Raw genomic sequence first — 17,034 nt, forward strand, 5'->3', positions numbered from 1 at the left:
GCAGCTGCCCCAGCTTCCCAGCCTGCAGCCCCAGCCCCAGCAGAGGGGACAGCCTCCACTTACCAGTTCTCTGGGACCGTATGGCTCGCAGAACGTGGCAGCATTGCCGTGCATTATCACTCCACAGTGTCCCCCAACCTCGCAGTTACTGCACTCAGACCTGCAGGGAGAGCACAGAAGGGAAAGTTCAGAAGGGAAATCAGAGACTGCACGTTTGAGACCATGTAAGCTGTAAAATCAGACTGCTGTGTCTTGGTGCTCAGATTGGGCTGTTTGTTATCATGGTGCTGAACACAAAGGTAGGGCAGCTGTGGGTATGATCCACTGGAACTGCCTCTTGTGAAAGGCTCTGGTGATTCAGGGCTGGCTCTCTGCAAACTGCCCCTCCTCTAAAGTGGGGTGTCCCTGCTTGTTGAAAGCAAAGCATCTCACCATGGGAAACCAAGTTGAAATCTTACATATATCATTTACCCTGAAGCTACTCTTCTTACAAAATCCTTGTGAACATTTGATTCACCATAAGTAAACCCACCATCATGGAGTTACCATAGAGAACAGCTGAGGACAAATGGCTGGGATCAGCCCCCCTCCTGCTTGCAAGGTTATTTCCCCAAAGGCCAGGCTTGATGCTGCAGTGTAACATGGCATTTGCTGTTGCTTCTATTCGTATTTGTCCTATTCCATATTCCTAGTAACAGAGTTGCCACTCTGCTCACCTTTTAGGGGAAAAACTATGAAGAAATTCTCAGAGAGGCTAGTAAGGGCTGCAGAGACAACTAATTACACCTGTCGTGATACATCTTAATTTAATATGAAAGACTTTGTGGGCAGCCTGACTGCAGAACGTAGAAAAAGGGCTGCCTCCCCCACCTTCCAGGGCTGGGGTATCAGATCTTGGCATGAGGTCCACATTTTCAAAAAACATTGGATATACTCCTGGTCTCCAGCAAGCTTCCTGCAATGGTGCTGGCCAACGTTGCCTTTGGGCATCCAAAGCTCAACTTAAACATCAAACCTCCAGGGAAACACTTCAGAAAAAACATCAGACATAAAAATGTTTGAGTTGTGTTTCCTGTATGAGCATGCCAGTGAAGTAATTCAGCAATTCACACTGATAGCATTTAGGATTTTTGAATTTAAGCAGAAAAATAAAGTGTTCTAATAAAGTAGTATAGTTCAAATCAATTTCAGTGAATTAATATTTACTTACAGAAGTCACATTCAGCAAATAATTTTATTTCTCAATAAAAGGCAAGAAGAGAGCACATGACTGAATAAAGTGGTACTTTTAGAGAAAGCACAGAAGCAGAGTTCACAGAGGACACGTTTTGTTGCTATCTAAATTTCACTTGATCCTGAAGTTTCGACAAATGAAGAGCAGGGGGACAGGAACCAGAAGAATTCCTGGGATTCTGTAGGATTCTGGCTGTTATGAAAATTATTTTCATTGTCTGCCCCTACATTTTTGAATTTTATAGTGGAGCACTTACCTGGACTCCTGATATGTACAAAGGTACAGATATGGCAGGAAAACTTTGCCACGAATACTTTGTAGGAACCACTTAGTCCTTCCTGAAAGGTCAGGCTACATAATCCAAGGGATATTTTAATTCTCTAATTCTCATATTTCAGCAGATAAAAAGTGATTCATCTGTTCTATTTCTGTAAAGTGGTCTATGAAATATTGTCTGGAAATCCAGAAACACTGTCCTGCTAATACAGCATTTTCATCATCGGTTGTCTTTTCCAGGATGATTCCTCTCATACAAAATTGGATGGCTGTTGGTAATCCTGATTCAAACCTTTGTGCTGTCTTTGAAGTGCATTACCTTTGACAATAAACTGCTCATTAGCTTGACGAGAGTGCATGAAGAGCAAGATAATTGATCTGCTGTTCCTCAGATCATCGTCATAGTACTACGTGTTTAGAAACGATCCAATTTGCTCCTCTCCTGGTGCAGACAGGAAGGTTAATTTCTTTTCTATTTATACAAACAGAAGACAGTATTAATTGCCCTGGCTGGGTGCAGCTTTCTACATTATCTTTCTGACCTGCCTGGTCTAAAATCTTAGCACATTAAAATCACTTCAGCTTTCTCTTCACAGCTGGTCCTTGCTGCTGCTGCTGACATGTGTCACGTTTATTGAGATGACTTCTCCCCAGACCTGCCATCTCTTCATCCCTGGCTAGAGAGTCCCACCTCTCTCTGCTATTGTTCTTCACTTTGCTGAGGGGGAAACATCTGCTGTTTCCTCACCCCTATTTGTCATTTCTTTTCCCTCTACAGTCCCTGAGTATGTGGATATTATATTGACTGATGTCTTTTGTGATGTCTGAACCATAAAGAAGATAAACATCTCAAACTGTCAAGAGATTTTTAAACATAAATCTTTCTGAAGTTTAATCCCACAGTTTTAGTGCAATTTGGAAACCACTTTAGGACCTCTCTCTCCTGTCACAAAGCTTTCCTCAACCTCTTTGCCACTGGAAATATCACTGTACCTGTACATTTTTCATATGCCATGAAGAAGTGATGACCAAGAGAATCTCTGTTTCTTATTGATTGATTTTACATGCTCAACTATTCTTCATGTCATCTTTGACAAGTGTGCCTTCTGTAAGTGACTGCTGCTTGGTGTGCTGATAGGCTTTGAGATGAAACATGACATCAGATTGGGAAGGAGAATTTAGCCAGCAATACACTTCTGCACTGTCTCTTTCTCCTTTAAATGTACTGAATCCCCTGCTTTCTCCAGTCCTACTGTTAATACTGTTTTATACAGAAACATGCATTAATGCCAACATTTATTCTTTACTAATTTATGTATTTCCTAACATTAAATCATTTATCATAGGATTAAACAGATTTTTTAAATATATTTGTTCTTGTTTTGCCTGGTTTAGGTCTTCTATAGCACTTTCTTTATGCTCTCCACTACAGTTTTATGGGGTTACATGGAGGCAAGATGATCACAGGAACAGATGCTCAATGGCCTAGAAAGTCTTCTTCATACTACACATACTGAACCCCTACTCATCCAGACATTCCCTGGCAAGTGGTAGTGGTGCAGATTCTCTTTCCCTACTGAAGAAAGTTACTTCCATGGTTCCTGAGCTTTCTGATCTAGCAGCATCCTGTCAGTTTTCAGAAAGTCTCATGGACACTAATTGCTTGTATTATTTCAATGTTCTAATTGAAAAAATGCACTAAACACTTCTAGTTAGTTCAACAAGTCAGCAGTGGCTGCCTGAGCATGGACACTGGTGCTGCACTTATGGTGGTGTGGGAATCACTTGCCTACCTTAACTTCCACAGCTGGTACATGTCAGATACATAAGACATTGGACATTTATGACTTTTTGAGACATATTTTTTTCACAAGACAAGAGTTCTTTGTAAGGTTGGTGGCAAATAAAACCGAAGAAATGAGGAAATCTTTGCTCAAGTAAGCAGGCTTTTGCCTATGGGTCGGGGACTTTGGGAATGACCATATTCTGACATGACTGGACACTGGAAGAAAAGATTATAAACATTAGCTGGACACACCATAAAAGAAGATTCTCATAGTGGGTGTTTTCCCAAGAAAATGAGAAAATGATCCCATTCCTGCATTCCCAGCAGATAAATACTCCTTCTTTGTTGTTTCGTCTATGTTCACATAAGGTTGTGTCCTCTCCTGTTGCCTCCTCTCTCCCTGTCCCTTTCCCACTTAAGCAGCTTCTCCTGTTTTCTTTCAGTCACCAGATTTTTGATTTAGGTAAGGAACTGTGATGCTGTGACTTTTCTTTTACAAAGAGCCTTTCCTTTCTCTTCCTTCTGCAGCTCCAAAAACACTTGCAGCCGCTTCTCTGTTTCTGAGTTTCCAAAGAAACAGATGGCTGCTGGGAAGGATGTGTCTTACAAAGAGCAGGCAGTCACTCTCAGAATCACACAGTGCCCTTGTGCAAAATAGTTATTTGATGTGAGGCCTCTCCCAGCAATGGAGTGACCCACAGGCTCTGCTGGGACTCACAAAATTGGACACCTAGAGAGGATACAAACTGCTTAGCTGGTGCACTTGGACAGAACATCTCTGCCAGAGCTGCACATGCCAGAAGGGGAAGCAGGAGGAGTGGGAAAATATTAATCACTTCCAAGCCAGTGTTATGTAGGATTTGGGAAGAATAGATTGGAGGAAAATACAAGCAGTTCTCTTTTCATCTGTGGACAAATAATGGCTTCAGAAATGATGAGAGTGGCTTGGTGTAAGTGGCCCCGTGGCACGGCCCTGCTGGGGTCTGCGCACACGAGGCGGCTGCTCCACACAGAGCGCGCTGAGCAGAGCTGGAAATGCTGCTCCAGCACTCACTGCAATTGATTGTGGTAAAGATGGGATTTTAGCAGCTGCCAGGGGAAAAACAACAATTTTAGGGTGGATGGCAACAACTGTTAATAATTCCTGATTTTACTCCCACTAGACAATCAAATGAGAATGAGCTTTCTGCTGCTAAGCGGGTCTTCAGTGGAGGCAGAGCTACTGCAGAAATTCTTTGTGATGAAAAGCTCATGATACATCATTATGGTTTTCTATTGTTTGTGCTCCACTTCTGTTTAGCATAGCTGAAAATGCTGACTTTATGATATTACAGGAAAATCTGTCTCAGGATTGTGGTGAGCCACCTCTCCAGTGCGGCAACCACCTCTCCACACTGACTCACCAAGCAAGGTGGTGAAGTTTATTCCAGAGGGACCAAATCCACATCCTGGAAACAAAAGGAGCAGAAGACTGGGGGCCTCTTTTAATCTGAAATTTCTCTGTTGAGACTTCTATAAGCAAGGATGAATTTAAAGTTGAGAGCGATGGATAAATAAGTTATGGAGGCTCCCAACAGACAAGTCCTCTGTGAATTATGAGGCATCTGCAGGGAAATAATGCCTCTTCTCATTTCTTTCCACTCAAGTCCATTTAACACACTGCTGCTAAAGCTATCTACCTTGGCAGCTATTCTACAACCCATTAAGAGTCCTTGATCTGTCCATACCCATAAAGAAAGAGGGGGGTTTTTTGTTATAGTATCACGTCCTTAATGCCTCTAGTCCAGGAAAAAACATTTAAAGACCTGATACAAAAGGAAAAAGAGGAGCAAAAATTGTAGTCACACATTAAAACCTGTTAAAATGAGCATGTACAAAATAAAAATATCCATAACATTGTGTAAACTACAGCATTTTTACATAAGATGATTAAGCTATGAAAGATCTGCACAGATGGAAAGTTGTGACAGTCCTTAATAAAAAGGAAAATGAAGTCAAATGTCACAGAATGAATGTATTAACTGACAAACGCAGGTAAGTGTTAAAATGCTCATCAAGGATTTATTTGAACAAGATAAACAGTAAAATATTTCTGTGTCTTGCATGAATTAAAACAATAAAGTTAATTATATTTATGAAATAGGATTGAAAGAAATGGAAAACTCAGTAAAAATTGTATGTAAAAAAAGGAGGCTCCAACCTTCAAAACTTCATATTAAGACCAAGAGATGTATTTATCTGGGCATTTTATACTGTAAATGTACTCACTATACAGAACAGAATTAGTTTTGTACTAAGAGAGATGTATAACTTCCTCTTCTGGGACATTGCACACATATATGAAATGGTTGTCTATCTTTATGATCACTATTTATGATCAATATTTAAGATTCAGAGGTCTGTCTAAGAGTCATCTTTGCTAAAAGAACACTCCTTTTGACTAAAAGCTAACTGTCTGCCATTGTTTCCAACTCCCATCTTCAGAGCTAAGGGAGCACTGAGGGATTGCTCCTACAGGCTCCACCAACAGTTATCCCTCCATATTGTCCTGGTATTTACTGTTGGACAACCTAGGACTATGGCAGTGAGTTAAGGAGCCCACTCCTCCCAGGGATTGATATTTGACTTTATTAACACTGAAGTGATTATTTTTCCTCAACTCTTCCCTTGTTTTCTGAACCAGCGCAGGGGTTGGGGCTCTGCAATCCTTTGGCTGAGAATGGGGGAGCAGAGGGAGCAGTGGTGTCTCAGAGCTCTCTCACTATGCTCACAGTTCATAAAGTTGCTGCCTGACCTGCCCTAAGTCGTGCCTGCCTTATTATGCATGGGAAGGTTGAGATTCTTCTATAGCAGCTACTGGTTAAAGAAGGATAACATCTTGTGCTGGCTGTTTCAGACAGAGACTGTGATAATATGAATGACCCAGTTCAGGAATCCCAAAACCCCCCAAGCCCTAGCAATTAGAAGGTGCTGTATAGAACTGAGAAGTGAGGTGTTTTCCTTCTTATACAATACAAAAGTCCTGAAAAAGTGTGCCTTCCACAAAGAAGAAAAAAGGAAAAAGAAATTCAACCTCAAACATTTTCATCACATGAATATTAGATAGAGGTATTTAATTCCAGTTTGTTTTTTTTTTTTTTTTTTTGGGGGGGGGGGGTTTCTTATGATTTTTTTAACCATTTGGAAACACTTCATTTCAGTTTGGAAGGAATTATTGCTGTAGTTAGCTTCACCAAAAACACGTACAACATGAAATTGAAAAAAAAATTGAAACAACAAAGTTTAATTATTGAAATTCTTCTCCTTTTTGATGAAAATCTGTGTTTTCAGGAACCCAAAAGCTTCACTCATAAATATTCACTGAGCGCAGCTCTAGTCCTTCTATTTTTGGATTATTTAAAATTTGAAATAAAGAAGAATTTGTCATCCACTTCAATGTGCTTAGAATTTCTCAGTTGCTCATTAATGAATTAATTAATAAACCAAAATATTTAGGTCCTAATGAAGCAAACCCATACTTTAGTTTATACTTCATTTCATTCAATAAATATAATGTTTTCATTTGCTCAAATGCATATAAAGGAGTGCAGAAACTCACCACATGGTAGGATTCAATTCTTGCTGATGGTAAGAGTCAAAGTCATCTCGAAGGATAATGCTGTCACTGTGCATTTCAGCTGCAAAAAAACAAAGCAGTATATAAAAAAAAAACAACCAGTGCAATCATACCATGCTTTCTCAGTGTTGCCTTGCCTAAAGAAATGCGTTGTAAAATGCATTTTAGAGTTACAAAAATTTGCTTTTTAGGTTAAGCTACTTATAAAAGCCAGGGTTTTCTTAGTTACAGGGCTTTTTCCTTACTTTGGATCATAGTACTACGAAAAATTAAAAAGTGCCCCCGTCATGAAAGTGTGATGGCTATGGAAAGATGGAGTCATCAAATACACACTAAATCCTTTAAGAAGTTTTGTTCTGATTTGTTGGTTTTCTGAATGTTTAGGAAAAAATCCTTCCAAATCCAGATTCTGCAAACATGGGCACCAGAATGGATGAGAAGTCCTAATGAGTGTATTACAGATCTTACAGTCACAGGATAAATTTTGGCAACTCATAAGCAAAAATCCATGAGCTCATTGGAATTTCTCTGCTGCTATCAGCAGACCTGTCAGTAAAGGTCAACTTATCTAATGAACATAAGCTGTGAGGTATGTTATGCAAATATTTCTCACCACTGCAAACTTTGGACTCCAATATTCTACCTAGATTTACTGTTTCATTTATGTATGATGACCAATAAACTCACTCAAAATCCCAACACTTTGGCACCCGTGATTGTGTTAGACAGATCCTTCTCTCCAAATACTTCCACTAAATGAATGAAGTAACTGTCTCCTGCTATTTAAACTGAGGAGGAATGCCAGAATCTGTCCTGGACAAATCAAATTGCAGCACAAGGGTTGGTGGATGCAGGGAGCAGCAGTGCCTTGGAGGTGCACTGGCACAAAACCTGCCTCACAGTGACCCTGCCCTGGTGTGAGGTGCTGTCCCACACTGAAGGTTATGGGGCATAGAATCAGAGAATGGTTTGGGTTGAAAAGGACCTTAAAGATCATCTAATTCTGACACCTCTGGCAAGGGCAGGGACACCTCCCACTATACCAGTGTTCAAAATCACATCCAACCTGGCCTTGAACACTTCCAGGGATGGGGCATCCACAGGTTCTCTGGAAACCTAATCCAGTGTCTGACCACCCTCACAGTAAAGATTTTCTTCTGGACAGCTAATCTAAACCTGCTCGCTTTCATTTTAAAGCCCTTTATTTACCCTTGTTCTATTACTACAAGCCCTTGAAAAAAAGTCCTCTCCAGCTTTCTTGCAGCCCCTTTAAGGGGGGTCTAATGTCTTGCTGAAGTCTTTCCTTCTCCAGGCAGAACAATCCCAACTCTTCCAGCCTGTTTTCATAGCAGGGGTGCTCCAGTCCTGGCTCTCTTGCAAACAGATGCTCTAAATCATAACTAGGACCAAAAGGTCTGCAGCAGGATATACTCACACTGCAAGGAGTCAAAGACAATAAAGAGCTATAAAAATCACAATGAAAAAACAACTAATCAGAATTAGATATAATTCATTCAATTTTATATGAATCTCATTTTTATTTGAATTCCTCAGACTTAGTTTAATGTGACTTTACAGATTTTTTTATTATAATGAAGTCAATAATTCTGAGTTTAAGTAGTAAGAATGAAAAATCACCTACCTAGGTGAGGATGTAAGGGAGCTTCTGTCGGGGCTGTGGAAAACAAGATACACAGTGCATGAATACTTTCCATCGAGAGGGCTCAACTGCACCATTAAATATCAATTCAGCTTAAAACAAATTGTACAGTATATATTCTCTCAAATCAGCTATCCCCATAGTTTAATTGGGAAAAAGTGATAGACCCCAAAAGTTACAAAAATATAATAGCAAAACAAAAATAATTGTTCTCTTAATTAAAATAAGCATTGAAATAAATGAAAGTCAGTATTGGTTTTACAGTAAGGTTAAAAAGATCAATTCAAGTCTAGAATGATGAGATATTGTTAAAAATAATTTGGATGAAGTTTCAATAGCTCAAGGGTTGACAATGACAGTGGAAATTAGGCTCAATAACAGAAATAGATTAGGAGGGGCAAAAAATTGCATACTTTGATCTTTTATACTGCACTGAACAACATTTTACTGGGCATATTATTGGGGGAAGTAGTCCAAATATTGCTAGGGCAACAAGTATCAGATTAACTCTGCAAATCACAATATCAAATATTTATACAAAGCATGTTTTTGCAGGCAATGCTGTTCAATTCCCCAGTAGGTCTCTGCCTCCCAAGAAACACCAGAATGTTGTAAAGACACTGCAGGGGGGGGCACATGAAATGGCACAAGTTTGTTGAGTAACCTTCTACCAACACTTTGCAACAGGAGTCTTGGTGTAGCATTATACAAATGGAACCAGACTGTATCTGAAAGGGCACAGCTACATAAAAATACATGGGGCAGTCTAGAAACTGGCTACACAGGGTGTTAGATACCCCATGGCAGCTACCACTGCCATAGCCTTGCTGGATCTTAAATTCAAAGTAGGTTACACCTCTTTCATGAAGGCCAAAGGGGTGCATATAATGAGGTTCCTGGGAAGCAGCTACCTGTTTGTCCATCAGTACCTCAGCCATGGATCTGTATTTCCAGCTGTCTTTTGGACTTTGGTAAAATAGAACCACCACAAAAAGAGAATTTTTGAAGCCAGGATTCATTTGATGATTCTGTGGTTTTTTGTTGGGCACTGACCTAAATTGTAGCAGCACTCCTGATTTCTTCAGCATATTTGCAATGAAATACTGAATTACTGCAATTTCTGTCATAACATCTGACAAATTAAAAATAGATTAAAAATAAACATAAAAATGAATGGAGCAATCTGTGTAGAGCTCTCATACATAGTCATCTGAATAGAAAGTCCAATACTAATCTCCAAAATGTTGTTTTTCTCTTCCTGCTTAGTCCTTAAATATTGGGTTTGCAAGGAGGCATGCCATTCTGTAGTGAAACTGCAACATTTCATGGAGAAGTAGGTGATAAAGAAGACTGAGCAGTCAACAAATGAGGTATCTGCAGACCAGAAAATTATGGCAAGCAACCTGGATTTACCTTAGACAGAAAACTTCCATTTAACAGCCTTACCAATTAGAGGAGTGGCACGTTTTACACCATGCACTAACCATATAAATATATACATTTTTGTGTGTATATACATCTCTCCCCTAACCTTATGGCTGTATATACACGCACACACACATTTGTACATGCAAATCAAACTGCAAACCACCATGGAAAACTTTACTGCAGCTGAGAGAAAAGACCTTCTTAAGAGTCTGTTGTTGTTTCAGAAATCTGAAATATTTTTTTCATTTTCGTGGCTAACTTGCTCCATTTTTATATGAGAAATTCACCCATGCTGCTTTGTCTTCCCTAGCAAAAATGCCAATAATGACTCTAGCAATGGCCAAGACCTCTCATCATGCTGGTACAAAATCTAGAGAAATACAGCTATTGCATGTTAAGCTTGGCACTGTCTCCAGAATAGTGCTGGAGTGCACTGGTGAATCCTACAGTGAAAAAGACTGCATTTGTCCCTTGCAGCCCCAGGTATTGTTTTTCTCCATGGGAATGTATAAATTTCACCGGAAACCTTTTAAAAATTATTTGCGCAAAGAAATGAATCAAACTGGACTAACTAAATTATTTCCCAGGTTGAGCAACCCAAACTGTTCTGTATTTTCCCTGCAGGAAAAGAAGCACATTATGGCATGGGATTTGCAGAACTCCTGTAATACCCCTGTTCCAAGAGGCTAGGTTTAAAATAAAATCTCTGTCCCTGATGTTCTGAATACCCCCTTCTCAGTAGTTCCAGAGCATTACTGAGGGGTGATCTGCTGTGAACACAGGGGTGGCTGAGAGCCATCGTGCCAGTGCTCACCTACGAGGAGTGTGGTCGTACCAGGGCACATCCTGGGCAGACTCACCAGTTGCCCAAGCAAATTTCATTGGCCTTTGAAAGCAACTCAGCTGGAGGAGAACACCTCCAAGGAGAGCAGTTCTGACCTCCAAATGAGAAGGAAGGGCTGTGTTATCATTCATCCTAGGTTGTTTGTCATGGCTCTTTGAAAGAGGCTTTGTGTGGAAAGGGCTCCAGCCAGGGGTACACACAGTCATGAATGACACTTCCTGAAGCTGTTATGCAAAATTTCAGCATTCAGCAAAAAGACACAGAACAGGTATAGCACACACTTGGCATCTTTACATTTGCAAACCCTTTTGACTTCACCATTATTTAATACAACTGGCTGTTTATGTGATTAAAAAATACAGCCCTGGGATCTGAGATTTTTTCCTGAAATGGCCCTTCACCAAATGCATAGTAGGTTGCACAACAAAACTGTTTACCAATAGAATGAAAGGAAGGAAATGGCGCAGGTGCATACTGCTGCTACTGATCAATCATTTAAAAATTAGAGGTGGAACTAAGCAAACATTACATGTTAGACAAAAAAGTTGTTGTTACAAGTACAGATTTTATGCTGGGGAGAGGTTTCCTAAATCTTTTCAGGATCTAAGAAGCCCAAGAATTTTTGCCTCCGGTATTCTGATTGTAATTCAAATTCCTGAGCTGAATATGACAAAAGACTTTGAAGGTACCATTTAATGAGTGATAAACATAGACTTTATTCTCTCTATAAATAATTTTTGTATTACATTCTATATTTCATTGCAAAACAGCACTGTGATGGTCTTCAAGTGTTGTATTTAAGGCCCACAAATAATAGAAATTCAAAACATAACACAAAAGTAATAGTAATTTCTTTAAAATATTAGTTGTAAAAATAGTAGTTATTTTAAAATATTTTTAGATCTGCCTCTCTATTTAATTTATAGAACTACTTACTTTAAAATAACATGGATTTGTCCATAAGCCATACAGTGTGGCTCAAGTCAAATGAAGGTTTTTTTGTACAATATGACAAAGATAAAAGAAATTATACAGTGCAGAGTAGCTATACAGTGCAAAGATATAGATTTATAATTTAAAAGGAATTATACAGTACTTCTGACTGAGAGGGGAAAAGAAAGACCATCTCAGTTTATATTTTAAACCATTATTCACTTTGTTAAATGTTCCTTAGGCACATGGTTGGATGGTTTTAAATTTAAAACCAGTGTTTGTGTGGCTCCAAAATGCATCTTAGCTCGAATGAGAATGTCGTACCTTTTTAAAAAATAAAGTAAATGAATTTATTATTTGATTTTTAACCAGCACTCTGGGTATATACAGAGCTTTACAAGAGATGAATTGTACTGAGCAAAGAATGGAAGTAGAGCTCAACTGAGGTCACAATCTAAGAGGTATCAGCAAATACAATATGAGGAAATGTAAGGAAACGTAAAGTGCTTGCCTTGTCTTACAAGACAGTCCCTTTGGCAAGGAAAAGCAGAGAAGAAAGGATGCAATACAAAGTGATTCAGAGAGAGAAAGGCCACAGTCAAACTGAAAGCATGAGAATCTTGAGGAAGCTAATGGGGAATTCAAAAGTCAATGGGTACATTGTGGAGGCTCTGTGTCAATGGGATGAGGGAGAATGGAGGAATGTTTTGGAGTAAAAGGTTAAATTTTTCTGTGGATGAAATAAGGCTGCTGAAAGGTTAAGCCAATTTAAATATGCCCCTTTTTTTGGTTAAACTGGAAGGGAGGGAAATATTAAAGAAGTGGGAAGGGAATGTCATCTTCTAGAAACTGGAATGTGAGGAGGAAAGAAACAATTTTTTGGTGGTCTTGTCAGTGAAAAAATAAGAAACAAAATCATTAAACATGGTAATAGTCAACTGTTAAGTAACATTAGTCCCCATTCAGATAAAAAGAGCAAGCATAAGGCAAATTAAACACAGAAACATCCACTTGTACTATTGACAGTGATATTCCATAGAGTTCTGGGGTCAAGAATGTGTATAGGTATAGGTAGAAAATCCAGCATAAGAAAGTATTCTTAAAACCCACTAAAAATATACAATTTTTTTTTCTCAGAACCCTGAACTTTGTGGGGGTTTTAATATAAGGGGAAAATGAATTACAGTAACATAAATGCCTGCATGCTCCCAGACAAACACCATGCTCAGAGTTCTACAGGGGCCATCAGCTGTTGCTCATCAACTCATGACAAATGAGGTGTGGAGAGAGGTATCTTCTGGTTTGCAGCTTATGAAGTCTAATCTCCTTGTCATTAGCAGCCAGATGAAGATAAAAAGAGAAATGAATGCTTTTATTTAGACTCCCTCCAATACTTTCTCTCTGCTGGTAAACAAAGTTGCTGTTGAATGATAGAGGCTGAGCATCCCCTAGGGTGAGCCAGTGAGTTGCCCCAGGGCTGTGTTATTCTTGCTGACATCTGAACTGAGGAGCTTTGCACCAGCTCTACACTCCAGTCCTCTGCTCTGTAAAATACTGCTCTGAGAGCTTGTAAAATACAAGCCTGAGATCCTGAAATTTGGTTTGCTTTTTTTTTTCAGAGTGTTCCTAAATTTTACAAGGTACAAAATACACCTAAAAGGTCTTGCACATTCAGGCAAAAGTTCTCAAATAAAAGAGAGTCTAGGCCAATTCTCAGGATATTCTCAGAAATAAATATGAATCACAATACTAAGCTTACCTAATTTTTCATTTATTTAACTATTACAATCAGTTAAATATATGGTTTATTAAATATATTTTTACTGGAAAGAATATAATCAGTGTCATTATGATCCTTATTTATCCTTATAAGCATTGACAAGACAGCTGCCTTTTCTAGAATCTCTTATATAGTTTTTTATTTTTGTTTGAGTTTTTCCTGTTTGTTCTAGATTAACTTTTTCTATGATAATTTTTATGTCTCCTTTCTTCAGTACAATTCTCATAAAATTTAAAGCTTTCATCAGCTCTCAAACATCAGCTCTCCCTAGCTTCCTAAAATATGTATTATATTCTGAACACAGAGCTTTTTAAGCAATTATTTTACTTTCTTTGGTGTCTTTCCCTATGGCATCCTTTCTTAGTACATTTACATTATACATACGGCATTGCCATCACTTAGCACTACCCTTTATCATCCTCTAATTCTCTTCAAAATCCAAAAAATCACTTCTCTTTTACTGCACACATTCCATTAACTCTATCAGGATTTATTAATACATCTGAGGGTGGACAAGCACAGTAAACATGATTTTTGAGATTCCTTGCTACTTTCACAGCTTCATGTATTTCCTTTTTACTAGGCATTAGGAAGTCTGCTACCACCTCTAATGAACATACTTATTAAGAAGATGTCCTGTAATAAATCTACAAATTTGCCCTGTGGTTTTATTTTTCTTTATTTAATATGTCACATCATTCAGTGCATGATTTAAGTATAGTAATGTTTAGGGCTAGAAACAGACTATAAAACCTCATTTATGTCAATCTACCTTGCTGTTTTGCATATATATTAATATGATATTTGCATCTAAATAAATTCACTAATTCTTCCTGAAAGAATCCTTTGTTTACATGAGTGGTGTTGATGAAAACGGAATAAATGAAGTAAGGTCTACTTCAAAGAAAGCCTCTTTTCTTTGAATAGGAAAATTAATTCTAATAGTATAAGGATGACAATAGCATGCAGTGGTTAGAGATTAATGCAATGCACACTGTGCTGAAGAAATAAGAACAAAAATGCAGAGGAGAGCCTGGAAGGGGTGGGAGCAAGGGTAATGGGCAATGCAGTGGTTGAATATCCAAGTCAAGGAAACTGTGTCTGAGCTCGGAAACCAAGGGGGGAGAAGCCATGGTGAGGATAAAAATGTGGGACAAGAGCCAAGAGAAAAACTGAGAATCTTGCACATCAGTATTGCAGGGAAATCTGATCACTGCTACAGTTGTCACACCCTGTCCACTGCTCACAGGACAGCACCTCTGGGTGATCTTTGCCTAAGCCAAATCCAAGGGTTGCAGAGGTGCAGTAACAACACACACTTTAGGGATGTCTCTGAAGTGACCGTGTATAAAACAAAGAGAATTGCTGGGAAAATCATGGGAAACAAAAAAAGTTATAAGGGAGACTGTGGCAGGGTAGGGAAGCTGAAGGCCCTTTCAGGGAGCTGGTGCAGGACATGGCTGTCAGTAGCTGGATGGGAGAAGGAGGCAGCAAAGGGATTGTCACAGCTGAGCAGCCAGGGGGACATCTCAGCATCCTTTGTACTCTGAATACAACCAATACCCAAATTCTATTTTCTCTTTGTTCTGCAGAGTTCCTGTGAACTCAGGGACAGCAAACAGTAACATAAGGACTTACTGTTCTAAGCAACATAAGTGTTGCTAAAATGTTGATCTGAGGTTAGGTTATGCTCCAAAATTGTAGAACTGTAAAGCAGAGAAGGGTGAAAGAATAAAAATTTCTTTTGTCAGCTCTCCCACTAAAATCTCAGTGAGCAGAATGTCTGAAGGATTGTCAGGTCTGGATATAGATGGATATCTATCTGCTTGCCTCTGCTTACCAAGGTATTTTCTTCCAGCAGGGAGAAATCTTGTTGCTTTGCCCATATTCTCCTTGACCACATTTCCAGTTCTGACACTGACAGTCATGTATTTCCATTCAGCTTGCTTGTGCATAGCTTTCACCATCGTGGTCACTGCCAGCTCTTTGTTACTGCCATCAATATGACTCCCACTTCCCTCTCCCTTCCTTACCTGTTCTGGCTGCCCCAGACTGCCTTTGGCTGTGGTGTGCTCACTCTGCAGTTATGCCTTGGAGAATTTAATCTGTTTTTGTTCTGGTTTTTGTCACTTTACACTGATTACTCTGCATATTCACTTTTCCACTCTTGACTCCATCCAGCAAGCAGCCTGTGTGAGACACCCTCCCCATCCTCCTCAGCATCCCAAATGATGATCCTGCCAACACTTCTGTTCCAGGTGCCCACACACCAGTCACTGAAACACTACACTTCCACACTCCCATTACAGGTGCACAACTTCTTCTTAATTAACCTCCTCTTGATTTCTCCAGTTGTTCTTCCTTCCCCACAGCAAAAACGTGGCTTGCCCAATCACTTTCCATCCAGATCACCATAACACTCCCTGCTCATATGTCTATTTCCTCCAAAGTATAACCAACATCCTAGCCTGCTAGCTGACATTTTTTCACCTCTCTGAATCCCTCTTCTTACTTCCATTGAGCTACAATAAAAGTGAAAACTTGAATATTGAAGTTGAAAATTGAAATATTTTTCCCTCATTTGCATATTGATACCTTATATGAATAACTCAAGTTATGCTCCTGAAATAATGTTCAAGAGCTTTTTATTACAAAAACCATATTGCCAAACTCATAGGAAAAAATCCCAACCTTATACCTCTAATGCCTCCAAGAGATGTGTTTTATGGGATTTTCTCTTGTGTGTTAATATGAGAACACATTTCCCATTTAAAATTCTTTATTTTAAATCATTTGGCCCATGTTTTATTGTTTCTTTTCACACGGAAATATCACTGGAATTTTGCTGATATAAATGGAAATTCCTTTCTCTCCTGTACCAAAAATGATGGATACATTTTCTACTTCTCACTGTCTCAATGAAGCAGGTTCAAAGCAAAGTACTGTTTGTAGACAACAGATGACAACAGGACATTTATTTTTTAGGTTATTCATTGAAAGGGTAAGCTGTGAAAACAATTAGATTTTTAAAGTTTGCATAAGTGAAACATTTTGCTTAGCTATAAAAATGATCAAATGTTGTGTGTGACAGGCAAAAATTCAATGGCCTACTTTCACAAAAAGGGAAGGCAGATTTTTGACATGTACGTGTGTGAGCTGGATAGTAAACAAAGCTTTTGCTGCAGCCTTATTGCCTAAGGTTAATAGAGTGAGGGTTAAAACTCAGCTCGTGGTTCTGACAGCAAAGAAATGTTGGCTAATACAGGCTGATTTCAGGCATGTGCATAATGCTACTTGAAGTTTTGTATATTCCCCAACACTTAGCAGAGAGGAAAAAGTGGGATTCCTGGATAGGCAATGGGAAGTATGAAGCCAAAGAAAATCAGTTTCAAGAATGTAAATAAGATCCTGATTCAAGGTTTTCTATAGAATAGCTTTCATGAAGAGTAACACTGACATGCAGGTACAATGGAAAAC

The 17,034-nt window shown here is 39.0% G+C and overlaps 1 protein-coding gene across 2 annotated transcripts in view; it reads right to left on the reverse strand.

The window, feature by feature from the left end:
* RELN (reelin) overlaps positions 1-17,034 on the reverse strand; it is a 278,635-nt gene that overhangs the window by 148,675 nt on the left and 112,926 nt on the right. For both annotated transcript variants that reach the window (XM_038155700.1, XM_038155699.1), the window contains exons 5-7: positions 8,555-8,587; positions 6,895-6,973; positions 64-160 (exon numbers count right to left, since the gene is read on the reverse strand). In XM_038155700.1, the coding sequence (XP_038011628.1) occupies positions 64-160; positions 6,895-6,973; positions 8,555-8,587 (209 nt within the window). The remainder of the gene's footprint in view (positions 1-63; positions 161-6,894; positions 6,974-8,554; positions 8,588-17,034) is intronic.

This window comes from Motacilla alba, chromosome 1A, assembly GCF_015832195.1.
Source record: "Motacilla alba alba isolate MOTALB_02 chromosome 1A, Motacilla_alba_V1.0_pri, whole genome shotgun sequence".
Lineage (NCBI taxonomy): Eukaryota > Metazoa > Chordata > Aves > Passeriformes > Motacillidae > Motacilla > Motacilla alba.